Consider the following 15,664-nt stretch of genomic DNA (forward strand, 5'->3'; position numbering starts at 1 on the left):
GTCTCGACCCGAACGCTCGGCGTGAAAATGGCGGACAGTGCTACGAAAACCGGTTTTGGCGACAGGAACTCAGTTACAGTGGCTCAGTCAAAGGAGAAAGAGATTCTTTATTTGGGAAAATTAGGCGAATAGTGGGGGTAAGTGACGCAGTATGTCTCCACTCTCTACGGAGGGGTGGGCGAGGAGGACATCGAGGCACTCTAACTGCTCTGCTCCCTAACTCACTCCCGGCCGTTGCGGAGGCTAGCGCGTGCAGGGAGTGCTCGGCTTCCGTCTTACCGTGGCGCTTTCTGAAGTTACTCTATATGGTATTCATGGTAGCAATGCGATAGAAACATAGTAGCAAGTATATATGATGACTCTGGTAAATTCCGCTTTACCGAAGTGGTGGCGCAGGCCGCTCATAAGCCCGCTTCTGTTGCTCGGCAAAGCATCGACACGGTTATAACACAGCCTTGTTTTTTTTTAGGTTTCTGTAACTTCTAGAATAAGTAAGAGGATGAACATTGCATTTGGTTGAGGAAACGGTGTAATCATGGTTTAGGAAATGTTTATTTCAAATGTATGTGCCGGCCGTCGCTGTACTTGAAAATAACAAAATTGCACATTTTTTGTTGGAGGCATCTTAATTCGTGCTTTAATATTGAAACATATACTTCAAAAAAGTGAAAGTCACGGCATAATGGGGACGGCCACGCTGCAGACGAAGAGGAAACATAAAAAACTTTCAGAGAATCCTTTCAATGGGAAACAGAATGTTTTCCTTGGTACTACAACAATATGCGCATGGAGAATTTAAAAATATCACTGCTGGTAAAACACTGTAGTGACGATCACAGTTTAAAGGAGTCAAGTCTGTCACAGCCTGTTATGCTTCCGCGAGGGCTTGTGAATAAAACCGGAAGGACTGTTATTCTGATCTGTTAACTTTTTTGTGTATTTAACAAGAAGAATCCGGAGAAACTTCTCAGAAATAATATTAGCCAGCACTCTCGCGTGATTCTTGTCCACGCCATCCGGACAGTCCAGAAGTCGCGAATCTTCAAGGTATGGCTCAACAGTCAATTGCAGAGTCTCAAGAATTTTCGTTCGAGGAAGATATTTGACTGCTTTCTCGAAGAACGTCACAATTGTGTCCAGCATTGATAGTAACTCCGGCTTTGGGTAATGTAGATCATAGGCTTCTTGCTAACGGAGAAGACGATACAACGGACTGCTCGTTTTGTTTGCCGTCACTAGCATATGGCGCATGTTTCGCAACCGACATCAGTGATGAGTTTGGCAATGTTACCACCTACATACACCAAGCCTGAATAGGCAACAGAGTTCGGTGGTTTGCGAGGAGGTTCTCGCAGAGCTTCAAGTTCCTCAATAACATCTTCCGGAATAGACACCGCCGCTTCTTCAATGTTTTCGTCGCGAATGCCCATGTCTTTTGAAGATAGCGCCTTTTCCTTGACAATGTGGGTCAAAGCAGCTGTGACGGCTCTTGCGTCTGGCGCTTCATTGCCCCCGCACATTGCCCTCAATTTTCCAAACAATGCCTCTATAGAATCACTGTTAAATTTCTTCGTGAGCACATAGTTTACTCCTTTTCTCAGAAGGAATTGGACTGTCTCCACTGTTGACTTTGTGGTGAAAAGCACGGCAATGTACGTCTCGTCTGTAAAGTTTCCAACGCCAGCGGCGACAGAAGAATCCTGGATGCGCTTAATATAGCCTGAAAATTCATTTTCCAGCCACAGCAATCGGCTGTCGTCAGGGGCGTAGCCAAGGGGGGGTTGGGGGGGTTCAAACCCCCCAGAAATTTTTCAGTTTTGTTTGCGTATATATACACGCACACATACAAACGCACGCACGAACATACATAAAGTATGGTTGAACCCCCCCCCCCCCCCCGAAAAATATTTCTGGCTACGCCCCTGGCTGTCGTCCTGCTTTGAGATGGGAAGTTTGCAGTCATTTCCACTGTACGTAGTGTTGTGAATGTAGAACCATCTCTTTATGGCTTTCATGAAGTTGATTGTGGATGCTGCATCCTTGAATAGAACAATAGAGGAGTTGCCCCTCAAGTTTAGCAGATGTTCCAGTGCGCCAATGACTTGGAGCGAGAATACTTGCACTGCACGCATTACATTCATCTTTTCCAGGTTATACTGTCACACGGGCACCCGTGAACTCCGTTTAACTCCCTCATCTTTTCCTCGAGGGATATGGGGTTCATGTCACACGGTCACCATTTCGCTGAGGAAGTTAAATGGAGCTTTTGGTGGAGGGAGTTCGGTTATGCCCATTTCGGCTCGATGGAGTACTCTCGTTCCCAGCCAGCTACTGCTACGCTGAAAACCGCTCTAGAAAAATCGTCCTAATGAGCTCAATTATAATTTTAAAAACTATGCTCTTTTTTGCGTAGCATTTCACGCCCCGTAGTGTAAGTTTTAGTTGTATTTTTTTCGGACATCAGCGCTTGTACTCTCCACACCAACGCCTCGCCAAGCCGCCGCTAGCCACCCTACCGCCGCTGTGAAGCGTCGCGCCATATTTGTTTCTGCGCGTGTGAGGCGCACGCACAAGCACTGTGACAGCAATGGTGATTCCGAGCACTTCATCAACACACAAAAACACGTTTTTGTTGCTTTAAAGGCGACTGCACAGGCAAAAAATTTGACGTTTCGACGAGCGCAGCACTGTTTCTGCCCCATGCGGCAACCGTCGAAAGCTTGCACCGAGCCGTGCAGCACGGCCCCAACTCCATTCTCGTAATGCTCCATCAGGGAGTTAAACGCCGAACGGAGTGAAATGGAGATCGGTGGTGGCCGTGTGACAGAGGTAAACACTCTGTGACGTTGTAAATATGCGTGGCCCACTAAAGATGCACTGCTGTGGCAGCTGGGGTTCTCTAACGTGCACCTAAATCTAAGCACACGGGCCTCAGGCATTTTCGCCTCCATCGAGGTGGTCGGGTCTTAAAAAAAATTCGGCAGATCCCACGCATTGTGGGAATCGATGTAATGCGAAGCAGCCAGCAAAGAGCTGCATACATCGCCTTGTTTGTCCTTGAGCCAAATGAAATCATTCATGCCATGGCATCTAGTCCACCATATATCGCATGTTTGCCATGCACGCATGCATGCACAATCTAGTGTATACCATGCCAATGAAACGCATATTCTGGTATATAAATGCATGACCTGTCACTTATGTTCATCACGCACTCGTGTCATGCCATACCAATTTTGGTATATATCACGTTAACAAAACGGCCGGAAGCGCACCATGACAGTGGCATGTAAATCATACCGTACATGACCTGCATAACACGATTCGCATGTTAAGACCTCTCATTTATGTTCGTCATACAGTCACATCGCGCAATACCAATTTTGGTGTATATCAAAGGAGCGAAATGGCCGCGAGTACACCATGAGTAGACCACGCAAATCATGCCATACATGACATGCATATTATGGTTTTTCATGTTACCACCTGTCACTAATGTTCATCATACAGTCACATCGCGCAATACCAGTTTTGGTGTATATCAAGCTATCGAAACGGCCGCGAATGGACCATGAGCGTGGCATGTAAGTCATGACATACATGGCATGCATGTCATGGTTTTCATATTACCACATGTTGTTCATGTTCTTCATACAGTCACATCGCGCAATACCAGTTTTGGTGCATATAAATCTAGCGAAACGGCCGGGAATGCACCATGAGCGCGGCATGTAAAGCATGACATACATAACCTGCATGTCATGATTTCCATGTTACCACCTCTCATTTACGTTCGTTATGCAGTCGCGTCGCGCAATACCAATTTTGGTGTATGTCAAGCAAGCGAAACGGCACGAGTGCGTCATGAGCATGACATGTAAATCATGTCGTGCATGTCATGCATGTCATGATTTTCATGTTACCACGTCTCATTTGCCTTCGTCATGCAGTCGCTTCGCGCAATACCAATTTTGGTTACATCAAGCTAGCGAAGCGGCCGCGAATGCATCATGAGCGTGGCAATTAAATCATGACATACATGACATGCATGTCATGGTTTTCATCTTACAAACTGTTATTCATGTTCTTCATACAGTCACATCGCGCAATACCAATTTTGGTGTATATCAATTTAGTGAAACGGCCGCTAGCGCATCATGAGCGTGGCATGTAAATCAGGTCGTACATGACTTGGATGTCATGATTATCATGTTACCACGTGTCAGTTATGTTCGTCATACAGAAATGTCTCGTCATACCAGTTTTCATATGTATCCCTTCATTTAAACGACTGCGAGCGCCCCAAGACCATGTCATGTAAATCATGCTGCACATGACATGCACGTCATGATTTGCATGTTAGGACCTGTCATTATGTTCGTCATGAACTGTTGTCACGCCGTAGAAATTTTGGTATATATGAAATTAACGGAACGGCCGCAAGAGCCCAAAGGCCGTGGAATGTAAATCATGCTGTTCATGACATGCGTGTCATGATTTTCATTATATGACCTGTCATTTATGTTCGTGATAAGGCCATGTTATGACACACCAATTTTGGTATACATCCGATTAACGGAACGGCCAGGGAGCCCAAAGGCCGTGGAATGTAAATCATGCTGTTCATGACATGCGTGTCATGATTTTCATGATATGACCTGTCATTTATGTTCGTAATAAGGCCATGTTATGACACACCAATTTTGGTATACATCCGATTAACGAAACGGCCAGGAGAGCACAAAGTCGTAGGCGGCTAGATAGATAGATAGATAGATAGATAGATAGATAGATAGATAGATAGATAGATAGATAGATAGATAGATAGATAGATAGATAGATAGATAGATAGATAGATACGCTCAAAGTCGCAGAAGTTCGCTAAGAAATGCTTCGCATTTAAAATATTGTTGTTGTAGCGCTGCGTGTGCGTCTTCTATTGCCGAGAAAGCAGACTGTCCTCACACGCACCCTTCACCGCTTGCTACAACCGAAAGAAGTAATTAGCACGAGAAATTGGCCGGGCACAGCACGAAGCGCATGCGGCGAAACGCGCTTTGGGCGGTTGGCTCGCGACGCCCTCACGCGGAGCGCGCCGTCGTTACCGTCGTGACTGCATAGAAAAAGTTCCATTGTACTCCCGGCATGCTCCCGGCGGCTGCTCAGGCCGTAAGCCTCCAACGGATGGATGGATGGATGCTATGAGCGTCCCCTTTAAAACGGGGCGGTGACATGTCTGCCGCCAGGCTCGAAGAAAAAAAAAAAAGCTTCCTTGTTTCATGTTGGCCTAATACCTTATCTACATTGATTAAATCTATGTTATTATACCAAAAAAAAAATATAAATTCACGGTCCATCTCTCTGCCTCTTAAGGCAGAATGACCTTATTTTCCCCCGATTATTTATTTTTGTTCTTTATCTCTACTTTTCTGCCACCAATACATAGTTTTCACGTGACGTCATATCCGGTGTGCGGGACTTTTGTTGGGCAGTCGCCGCCATCACCGGGAACCTACGAGCACACGCCGTAGCCGCAAAGCCAGCGTGCAGTTGCGTCAGCGCACGTCCCGGTGGCATTTTCGCAGGCGACGCTTGTGCACGATATGGAATTTTGTCCCGGCTACTTCGACGAGCTCGTAGGACCCACCAGAGTGCGCTATGAAGCGAAAATTGCCATGTGCAGCGGAGTGGACCCGTATAATGGCATCTTCGGCTGGCGGCACTCGTGGCGTACTCTGCGCACTCGTGCGGTGCCGTACGTTCGTCTGGGCACCACGCGTGCGGTGCCGCATGTTCGGCTGGGCCGGCCACGACACGAGTGCACGCCACCGCGCCACCGCGGAGATCGACGGTGGAGCGTGGTGCAATCCCGTCGTGCAGCGCGCTCTAGCAGACGACACTGCGGCAGCAGACGACGTAGCAGGAGGGCCGCGCAGTTCAGAGGGCATTTTTCGCAGACGGTCAGGATGGATGCCGCGTCTTGCAAAAAGCTAATTGTGCTGCTAGAATCGAGTAGCTCATCGGATAGCGAAGACGACACAATCATCGTTACCATCCAAGAGCATCGACGCGAGCGGCCAAAGGTGGACAACTTCGTCGCTGATGTTGTGGCATCGTTCGATGATGAAGAGGTACAAAGCAATTGGGTCAGGTTCGACGTTTGATCCTGTAACGTTTGTTTTCGTTATTTCTTTCCAGTTCAGAAGACACTTCAGACTGAGTCGCAGTACCTGCGAATTGCTGACGAGGCAGTTCGCTGCTTCACCCCAATACCCCAAGAACCACTCACATGGCGGGACGCCACAGAAGAGTGCCGAAGAACACATTTTAGCTTTCCTTTGGTGAGAGTGCGCTTACATTAGAATGCTCGAACGTTGTTGAAAACAATTATAATAAGCTACGAAAAAATGTAGTCACGAGGACATTTTCAGTTGAGATCTGGATGTGACTATTTGTTACAGGTATGCTGGGAACAAGGCCACATTTAGATCTGTAGCCCAGCTATTTGGGATGTCGGAGAGCACGCTCCATGAAGTGGTGGACCGGGTCGCCGACTTCCTCGAGGCTGTTGCTCCTAAGTACCTGAAGATGCCGCTCACAGAAGAGGAGAAACAGCAGACGAGTGTGCTTTGAGGCGGTATGTATGTATTCTGTGCATGAACGATTGTGCAAGGGCCAGCATACGGTCAGCCCACGTAAGCGAAGCTGACGCGCATGCCAATTGCATTTAAATGTAAACATTTCGACAGAAGTCTGTCTGGCTGGGTAGAAGAATTAAGAAGTTGAAATACCTCCAGCCACAAATTCTTGGAGGAAACCCGACGTTTCGAGACCGGCTTGGTCTCTTCTTCAGGGGTGACTGTGCTGATCAGGGGGGCTTCGTCGCAGCTTGTTTTTGGCTCCGCCTTTCTTTTTCCCTCACATTCCGGAGGCCGTGCACGTAGATCGGAGGCATTGTTCCGAGGGACCGGTTCACATTCGCAGGTGTGTTCTGGATGTGCCACGACTCGAGTAAGAGCCTCCTTCCCAGGTTCCTTTCCGTTTCTATGATGGCAGCGCCCTCGAAGTCAATTTTGTGGTCGTGCTTCTCGCAATGCTCTGCAAGGGCACTGCGTTGCATTTCCATCTTTCTGACGTCGTTTTTGTGTTGGCGCATTCTTTCCAGGAAGCACTTACTCTCGCCTATGTAGCTCGCTGGACAGTCAGCACATGACACTTTGTAGACCACGCCCTGGTGTTGCTCCCGGGATGGTCGATCTTTCGGCCGCGGTAGTAAGCGAGCGAGCGTTGAGGCCGGCTTGTGAACCACCGTGACCCCAGCTTTTCCGAGAACCCTGGCGAGCTGTTCGACCCGGAACATACGGGATGACGACTCGTTGGGCTGGTTTCTTCGATACCATTGTATCCGGTGGGGTGGCCAGTGTGGGAGGAGGGTCGCGTGTGTCGTTCGCAGGTGCGTCTCCGCGGTGGGGAAGCTGATCTCTCGGCATGCGGCGTGCCACACGGCGGATGAAAGCTGTCGTGTATCCGTTCTTTCTTAACTCGGCCACGATCCTCTCTTCTTCTCTCTTTCTCTCTCCTTCTGATGTGCAAATGGCTCTTGCTCGTGAAAAGAGTGCCGACACCACGGAAGCTTTGTGGGCAGTGGGGTGACTCGAGGTGAAATGCAAATACCTGCCGGTGTGCGTTGGTTTTCTGTACACCGAGAAGGTCATGCGTTCGCCTTGTCGTCGTACTAAAACATCGAGGAACGGTAGCGCTCCGTCTTGCTCTCTTTCCACCGTAAACTGGATTGCTTGGTCGACGGAGTTAAGATGTTCGAGGAAGCTGTCTACCGCTGTTCTCTTTATGATGCAGAAGCAGTCGTCCACATACCTCACAAATACTTTTGGCCTTTCAATAAAGGAACGCAGTGCCGCCTCTTCTACGTGCTCCATTGCGAGGTTCGCAGCTGTAACGGAGACGGCTGCTCCCATCGCGGTCCCGTTGGCCTGTCTGTAGAAGTCCCCGTTGACACTAAAGTATGTTCCCTTGAGGCAGTACTCCAGTAGGCGGCACAGCTCATCGGTGCTCAGGCAGGTTCTTTCACTCAGGAGTTCGTCGTCATTCAAAGCTGCCCGTGCGCAAGACACCGCTAGTGTTATGGGCACGCTGGTGAACAGGGACACGACGTCCCTGTTCACGGTCAGCAAAATTAAAGAGCAGCGCTCGCCTCAACAGTTTTCACGTTGGAAATTTAGACACTATCACATACGCATGGTCTAAGCTACCAATGATTACTGTTCCCTGTTGACAAGTACTGCAGAATGGGCAAGTTGATGCATTATGACAACGTATTCGCTCATCCTATTGCCTGTGTTTCCTTCTTCGCTGAAGCCTCTTTTCTTTTCTTTATGCTCAAACTGAGCTGCGCTATACCAATACGTTGTCATTAGCGCTCATCCTATTGCCTGTGTTTCCTTCTTCGCTGAAGCCTCTTTTCTTTTCTTTATGCTCAAACTGAGCTGCACTATACCAATATGTTCCCTGTTGTATTTTATTTCAGATAGCGGGATTCCCGAACGTCCTTGGCGCAATGGACGGGACACATATTCGGACCCGGTGCCCTAACAAAAAAGTCAAGGCCAGCTTCGTCGACAGGCACGACACCCCGACGTACACACTGCAGGGAATCTGCAATGCAGATAGATTATTTTTAGATGTATTTTGCGGACCGCCGGGTCGTTGTCATGACTCAAACGTCTATGAGTTATCTTTTGTGAGCGCAAAGCTGCCTGTAATCTGCGAGGCTGGCCGCTTCCACATAATTGCAGACGCGGCGTACCCACAACCATAGCACAGGCCGCACATTGGCGACGCCTACAAACTCAAACTGCTCCATACCCCATATTACTAAACGCCCGATACCCAGACCAATTCTTCTCTTCATGCAAACTTTGCGGCAAACCAGGAGATTTCCTACACATCCTCCTCACATGCCCCACCTTCTCTCATCCCCCATCACCGGCTGTGGCGGTGTCTTACTGGGAGTCCATCATGACCAGCACTTCTGCTTTCGATCAGCGCCGGATCATCTCCTGCGCGATGAAGAGGATTGCGCTTCAGGGACTTTCCTTCGCTTTGTAAGGGTGCCCCCTCACATTGAGGGAGCACCCACGTGCCATGTAGGGGGCTGGGCCCCCACGTTCACACACTGGCAATAAATGTTTCTACCACCACCACTGCGTGAGTACATCATGACGCCGTACCGCGACCACGGGCACATGACCGCCGAGGAAAAGCGATTCAACTACAGGCTGAGCCGAACGCGCGTGCGTATCGAGAACGCCTTCGGAGTTCTCAAGAGTAGGTTTCGGCAACTTTTGTACCTCGAGTTTCACACACCAGAGAGGTCAACAAAATTCATGCTTGCATGCTGCGTGCTGCACAACATATGTATCATGAACGGGGAACAGGATTTGGATGACGAGTCGGGGACGGATGACAGCTCCGACGAGGAAACCACGCAAGATAGCACCGTCACCACTCGGTTGCTGAGGCGACTCGGGGAGGAAAAAAGGCGCGCCTTGGCGCGATCTTTCAACTGAATGTTAATTATGTTGTTAATTATAGCAGACCTTAGGGCCATGTTTACTGCTAGAGTATAATAAAATGTTCGAGGCCCGCGAAAATGTTCGAAACCCGTGTACTTAGATTTAGGCGGTGCACGTTAAAGAACCCCAGATGGTCGAAATTTCCGGAGCCCTCCCCTACGGCGTCTCTCATAATCGTATCGTGGTTTTGGGACGTTAAACCCCAGATACTATTGTTATTGTTATCACTTCCTTGTTTCGTATTCCTACTTGTGTACTTTTTAGTTTTGTATAATGTTGTTCTGGTAAATTAACTTTTTCTATTTCACTATTCATTGCTCTCTATTGAATGCATTTTTTATTTTTGTTCGCAGTTTTAACTTTTGCTGCTGCTACTTACCTTTTATGTACCATGCTATTGATAGGAGGTCCCCCTGACAGTGTCTCACTTTGGGACCTCCTGATGCTGTATGTATTATGTTAGCTCGTTTTGTACACAATAAAAACGAACAAACAACGAAACAACAACGAATTATTTCTTCCTTAAAAGTTTCAGAGGTCAGGAAACCGGTAGGCGACAACAAGTGCCACAGATGATACCGAAATCACGATCTGCTAGACGATGCGAAAAAGCATGTAAGTTGATACGTTCTTTCCGCTGAAGATGCAACGAGCGGACGCAGCTAGACGAACCCACAAAAAAAAAAAAAAACCTTTATTACGTTTTCCCTCAACGATCAAGAAAATAAACTAATGTATGTTTGCTGACTATGTGCAATCTCTCGCATCTGTCAATACATCTAATTTTTTTCGGAAAACAACTGCCCGATGAGGGCCATCTTTTCTTGATGTCTTCGCTCCCTAGCCTCCTCTCTGTCCTTGTGGATCATCCACAGAACGTTGGCGAGCGACTGAGAGGTTCTCGGTCGCTTTGAAGCTGACGGTGAAGCTGCGACGTCAGTCTCTTGAGCAGCACCCGACCCGTGGTCAACGCCAGACGCTTGTACGTTCGCTTGGCCAGCGGAGGCGCTGACTTGGCTCATATGAGGCGGGTTCCGCTCTACGCGCCCGACACCTAAATAGATAAATAGATAAATAGATTACTTCAGGGAACACGCTGTAATCTACGGCGGCGAGCTTGCTCATTTCTTCGGCATAGGGGACTTCTACGGGGCTAACCCCAGACTGCCTGTTGTGCTTCCGGGCATTGCTATAGCGTTTCTTCACCGTCTTCAAGCGGTTTTCGCACTGCAGTGGTGTCCTCTCGATGCCGGTTTCATGGCGCAGTTCTGCGGCGATGGCTGTCCACATGGTCTTCTTGTCTTTGAATTTTTTCATCGGTCCAACTTCTGGCATGCAGTTTGTGAATTTCTCCAGCAGCTTCCGCGTTTCACCCTCACTCCATAAGGTTGTATCCTTCGACTGGGCTTCTGCAGTTGTGTCCCCTGCAAAGGATGTAGCGATCTTAAGCCTTGACGTAGTTTCGCTCACACAGACATATGCACGCGTTTGTTTATTTATTTCTTTATTTATTTATCTATTTATCGCGTACATGTGTGACATTCTTGTGAGCATGAGATGCCTACAACTTCATTATGCTCCATGAACGTTGATCTCTTGAAACAAAGCCCAAAACAGCATCTGATCAATGAGAAAGCATCGCGCAGCTTACCATTTGCAAAACTCTCCGCCGGTCCCTCGGTGTTTTCATCACCACTCGCTTGTAATGAAGCAACGAAACCAGGAACTCGAGATGGATCTAATATTTCGTGCAAAGAGGGAAAAAGTCCAAACGCAAATAGAAACACTTGAGATCCGCAAAAGTCGAAGCATGCGCATGTTATCTCCGACACAGAAACATGTCAACTAAAATGTTATGCTTACCTGCCTGGAGGTTTTCCAACTGTTCATTTGTCAGCTGACATCTAAAACACTTGCCGTCGACGTATAGCTCCACCGTGTTCATTGCAACGCGATCGAAATTCAGGTTTCCGTAATGCGAAGGGGCAGTGTCGTCTGCTAAATGTCGTCTGCTAAGACGAGCAGCATAGGGGGCGCCAGCAAATCGGACGTTCGTCTGGCATCGCGCGGGGCGCGGAACTCGTGTCGTGCTTGACGTAATTTCCGGCGTACTGGCACGGTGCCCGTGTGGCTCAGCCGAAGATCCCATAAGCTGCGCATAGGGATAGACGCGACCACGGATGCCGAGGTACTGCCGCCAACGACGCACGTGGATATCATAAATTACCTGGTGCTGTCAACCAGTTACATTTCCTTGCAGCAAATGAAGTCCTGTAGCCCCGAGGTATCAACGCAGCCTGGACTAAGTGACCATGAGGCAGTCGTTACAAATTTAAACATTTCAGTGGTCCCGACGCGGGTGCAAATCCCACGGCGAGTATTCTTGTACGAGAAAGGTAACTTTGACGCCATTCAAGCAGAATTAGAAACATACTTGCCAATTTTCCAGCGTCTGTCAGAAAGTAGCGATGCAGAGCATTTGTGGTCCACCTTTCACAGCAAATTATTAGAACTACTAGAGAAATATATTCCTACAAAACTCCTGCGGCAAAAGAAAAAAGATAAACCATGGTTTAATTCTGAAGTGCGCAAGTTGATACGGAGAGCAAGAAGCACGTACAAAAACTTCTGTAGCAATAACACTTCACTTAACCGCCAGAACTTAGCTGATGCAAACAGGATGCTAAAGCTAAAAATCAAGGAAACAAAACAATCATTTTTTGCCCAATTAAACACAGACCTGAAAAAAAACCCTAAAGCCTTCTGGAAATATGTAAAAACAAGCAGAAGTGATGACACTTCCATTCCAGCTCTAAAAAAAATCCGATGGAACTACTACAACGACAGACGATGAAAAGGTTGAAATGTTTAATCATTACTTTAAATCGGTGTTTTCTGACGGTATAGTCACCGGTACAGCTGCATCCCTTTTTTCCAATGTTAGCCCCGCCGACGGGATGCCTGAAATAACCATAGATGTAAACGGTATTGACTGTCTCTTGCGGGACCTGGACACCTCAAAAGCTATCGGTCCTGATAGAATTCCATCATATATGCTAAAGAAATGTCATGGTATTATCGCACAGTATCTATGTATTGTATTTCAAATGTCTTATAAGACCGGGTCGGTTCCACAGGACTGGAAAATCGCGGCTGTTAATCCTATCTTTAAATCAGGAGACAGAAGACTGGTGGAAAACTACAGACCCATTTCCTTAACGTCGGTATCTTGCAAGATTTTTGAGCACATAATATACAGTCAATTATTTAAATACCTTGAATCAATGAGCTTTTTTACTGCGCAACGCGTACTGCGTCACAGCACGGATTTCGTAACGGTCACTCATGCAATACTCAATTAGTTGAATTTCAACACTATATAGGTAAATCCCTTGACAATAATAAACACGTCGACGCACTATTCCTCGATTTCAGGAAGGCGTTCGACACAGTATGTCACCGCCTGCTAAATACTAAGTTAAAGGGCTTAAACATACACAATAAAACAGAAAACTGGATTTGTAACTATCTAAACGGTCGTAAACAGTGTGTAGTCCTTAATGGTTGTAGCTCATCATACATAACAGTATCATCGGGAGTGCCCCAGGGCAGCGTTCTGGGGCCACTGTTGTTCCTCATATACATTAATGATATTGTAGATGACATACAGTCCCCCATTAAACTTTTTGCAGATGACTGCGTCGTCTACAGAGAAATTAATTCTATATCAGATATAACAATCCTGCAGACCGACCTTGATAAAATAGTAAATTGGTGTCAGCGGTGGCAGATGAGCTTGAATATTAGTAAATGTAATCACATCCGCTTTTCAAACAAGAAATTGGAACGTCAAACAAAATACACAATTGAAGGCACAACGATAAACACAGTCCCAGAGTGCAAATACCTCGGGGTATACTTTACGCCGAAACTAAAATGGAACGAACATATCCAACACACAATATCTAAAGCAAGTAAAATGCTGTTTTTTATTCGCAGAAATTTCAAATCAGCGTCCAAAGATGTCAAAGAAACACTATACTTTTTACATGTTAGATCTATCCTAGATTACGCCTCTATGATCTGGGACCCTTATCAGGACTATTTGATAAAAGCAATAGAAAAGCTTCAAAATCAGGCTGCACGATTCGTCTCCAGTAATTACTGCCCTTTTCAAAGTGTCACTGAATTAAAAGCATTACTGGGCTGGGAAACTTTAACAGCTAGAAGAAAAAACTTAAGACTCAAAATTTTCCACCGTATTTTTTATAATCAAACAGGCATTAACAGCCGCACCTACTTGTCGGAACCATCCTACGTCTCGACTAGGCACGACCACTCCAAGAAAGTGCGCGCATACAGTTGCAACACAAATCATTTTTCCAGATCTTTTTTTCCACAAACTGCTCGAGATTGGAACCTGTTACCGGAAGACTACGTATCTGTACCTGATAATCATAATTTTTATTCCCGATTGTGTTTACAATAATGTATAATTGTGCTAGTTTTTGTTCCAACTTTATGTTACCTTTGAACATGCTAACCTATTGTCCTTTCACTTGTTTATCTTGATGTTAACCTTGTTTCATATATTTTTGTTGCTTATTTTCACTGTAAAACATGTAGCATATGATCATACAGATGTCTCCCCTGCGATAACGCCTTTGAGGCAACGCAGGTATCCTGTAAATAAAATAAATAAAAAATAAATAAGTCGTTAGACGCGCACAATTACTTTACGAGTGGCTTCGTGAAGAGCATTGCAGCGAAGAAGTTGCCGTCACAACGTGTCGGCCGAGGTGAGTGTGTAAACAGCAGCCCAGGCCGCTTCTTGCGAGTTTATGCGTGCTTCAGGCCCGTAGCCAGGGCGCAGGGGCACAGATTCCTAATTCTGTGATTCATTTCTAGGTAAACCACTCCCAGCGTCTGCGGGAGCCAGCCTTGAAAGCATGGGTCCTTGCAGATGCTGACGGAAGCATCGTGACAGCTCACTGCACCTGCATGGCGGGAGCTGGGGAAGCATGTTCGCACGTTGGTGCGACACTCTTCGCAGTGCAGACAGCAGTGAGGGTGCGTGATGCAAAAACGTGCACGGAAAAAGAAAATTCTTGGCTGCCTGCTAACAGTTCCAATGTAGCATTTAAAAGGCTGCGCGACATAGACTTCTCATCTGCTCAAGCGAAAAAGAAACGGATGGACAGTGTACACCTGGCAAGCATGCTACCATCATCTGCACATTTGCCAGCAACACAGCCACATGTCACTACAGCAGCAGACCTGGATTCATTTTACGCCAAGCTTGCAAATTCTGGAACGCGCTCAGCAGTTTTAATGGTACATCCTAAATACCAGAAAATGTTTAAATCACCCTGCCGAAAGATGCCACTACTACTTCGCAGTTTGACATGCCCTGAAGCACAGTCTGAGAACCTTCAGGAGCTAATTCAACGCGCTGAGAATTTTGTTGTAGACCTTTCTGTAACACCAGAGATGGTTCAACATGTTGAGGAAATGACCAGGCAGCAATCAAGCTGTGCAGACTGGTACGCCTACCGCGCGGGCCGAGTAACTGCTTCTGAAATGAAAAATGTTTGCTCGACGAACATAGCGAATCCTTCTGTTAGTCTTGTGAAAAAGATTTGTTATCCAGAGGAGCACAAATTTTCAACGGCTGCTACAGCATGGGGACAGGCACACGAGTCTGATGCGATTGCACAATATGTGCGAGAAATGCAGAAAAATCATCAGGACTTCACACATTCCAGAACAGGCGTCTTTTTGAGCACCGAGTACCCGTACCTTGCAGCTACACCGGACGCATCTGTGAGTTGTAAGTGCTGTGGCAAAGGCGTTGCAGAAGCGAAATGCCAATATTCACTTGCACAAACCGGAATACCGAAGGTCGCCGTCAGCCAAAACTTCTGCCTAGACAATGGTGACGATGGAGGTCTGCACCTGAAGCGATCTCACCAATACCTTTTTCAGGTGCAAACCCAGATGGCCATCTGCAATGTGTCTTACTGTGACTTTATTGTGTGGACTCCATCATCAACTCACATTGAAAGAGTGCA

The 15,664-nt window shown here is 47.0% G+C and overlaps 1 protein-coding gene across 1 annotated transcript; it reads left to right on the plus strand.

Moving 5' to 3' along the window:
- The first annotated feature begins 5,966 nt into the window (after positions 1 to 5,966).
- LOC125759518 (uncharacterized) lies at positions 5,967 to 9,587 on the plus strand. Its single transcript, XM_049418389.1, has 4 exons — positions 5,967 to 6,146; positions 6,199 to 6,341; positions 6,462 to 6,624; positions 9,231 to 9,587. The coding sequence occupies exons 1-4, from the start codon at positions 5,967 to 5,969 to the stop codon at positions 9,585 to 9,587; spliced, it is 843 nt and encodes a 280-aa protein (XP_049274346.1).
- The last annotated feature ends 6,077 nt before the right edge of the window (positions 9,588 to 15,664 follow it).

Source organism: Rhipicephalus sanguineus, chromosome 8 (assembly GCF_013339695.2).
Source record: "Rhipicephalus sanguineus isolate Rsan-2018 chromosome 8, BIME_Rsan_1.4, whole genome shotgun sequence".
Taxonomy (NCBI): Eukaryota; Metazoa; Arthropoda; class Arachnida; order Ixodida; family Ixodidae; genus Rhipicephalus; species Rhipicephalus sanguineus.

What these genes read in the sequence shown, in the direction of transcription:
- LOC125759518 (XM_049418389.1), top strand. Translation starts at nt 5,967, where the DNA reads ATGGATGCCGCGTCTTGCAAAAAGCTAATTGTGCTGCTAGAATCGAGT. An exon ending in CACATTTTAGCTTTCCTTTG is followed by an intron (nt 6,342 to 6,461) that starts GTGAGAGTGCGC and finishes TATTTGTTACAG; the next exon opens with GTATGCTGGGAACAAGGCCA. An exon ending in AGGAGAAACAGCAGACGAGT is followed by an intron (nt 6,625 to 9,230) that starts GTGCTTTGAGGC and finishes CCACTGCGTGAG; the next exon opens with TACATCATGACGCCGTACCG.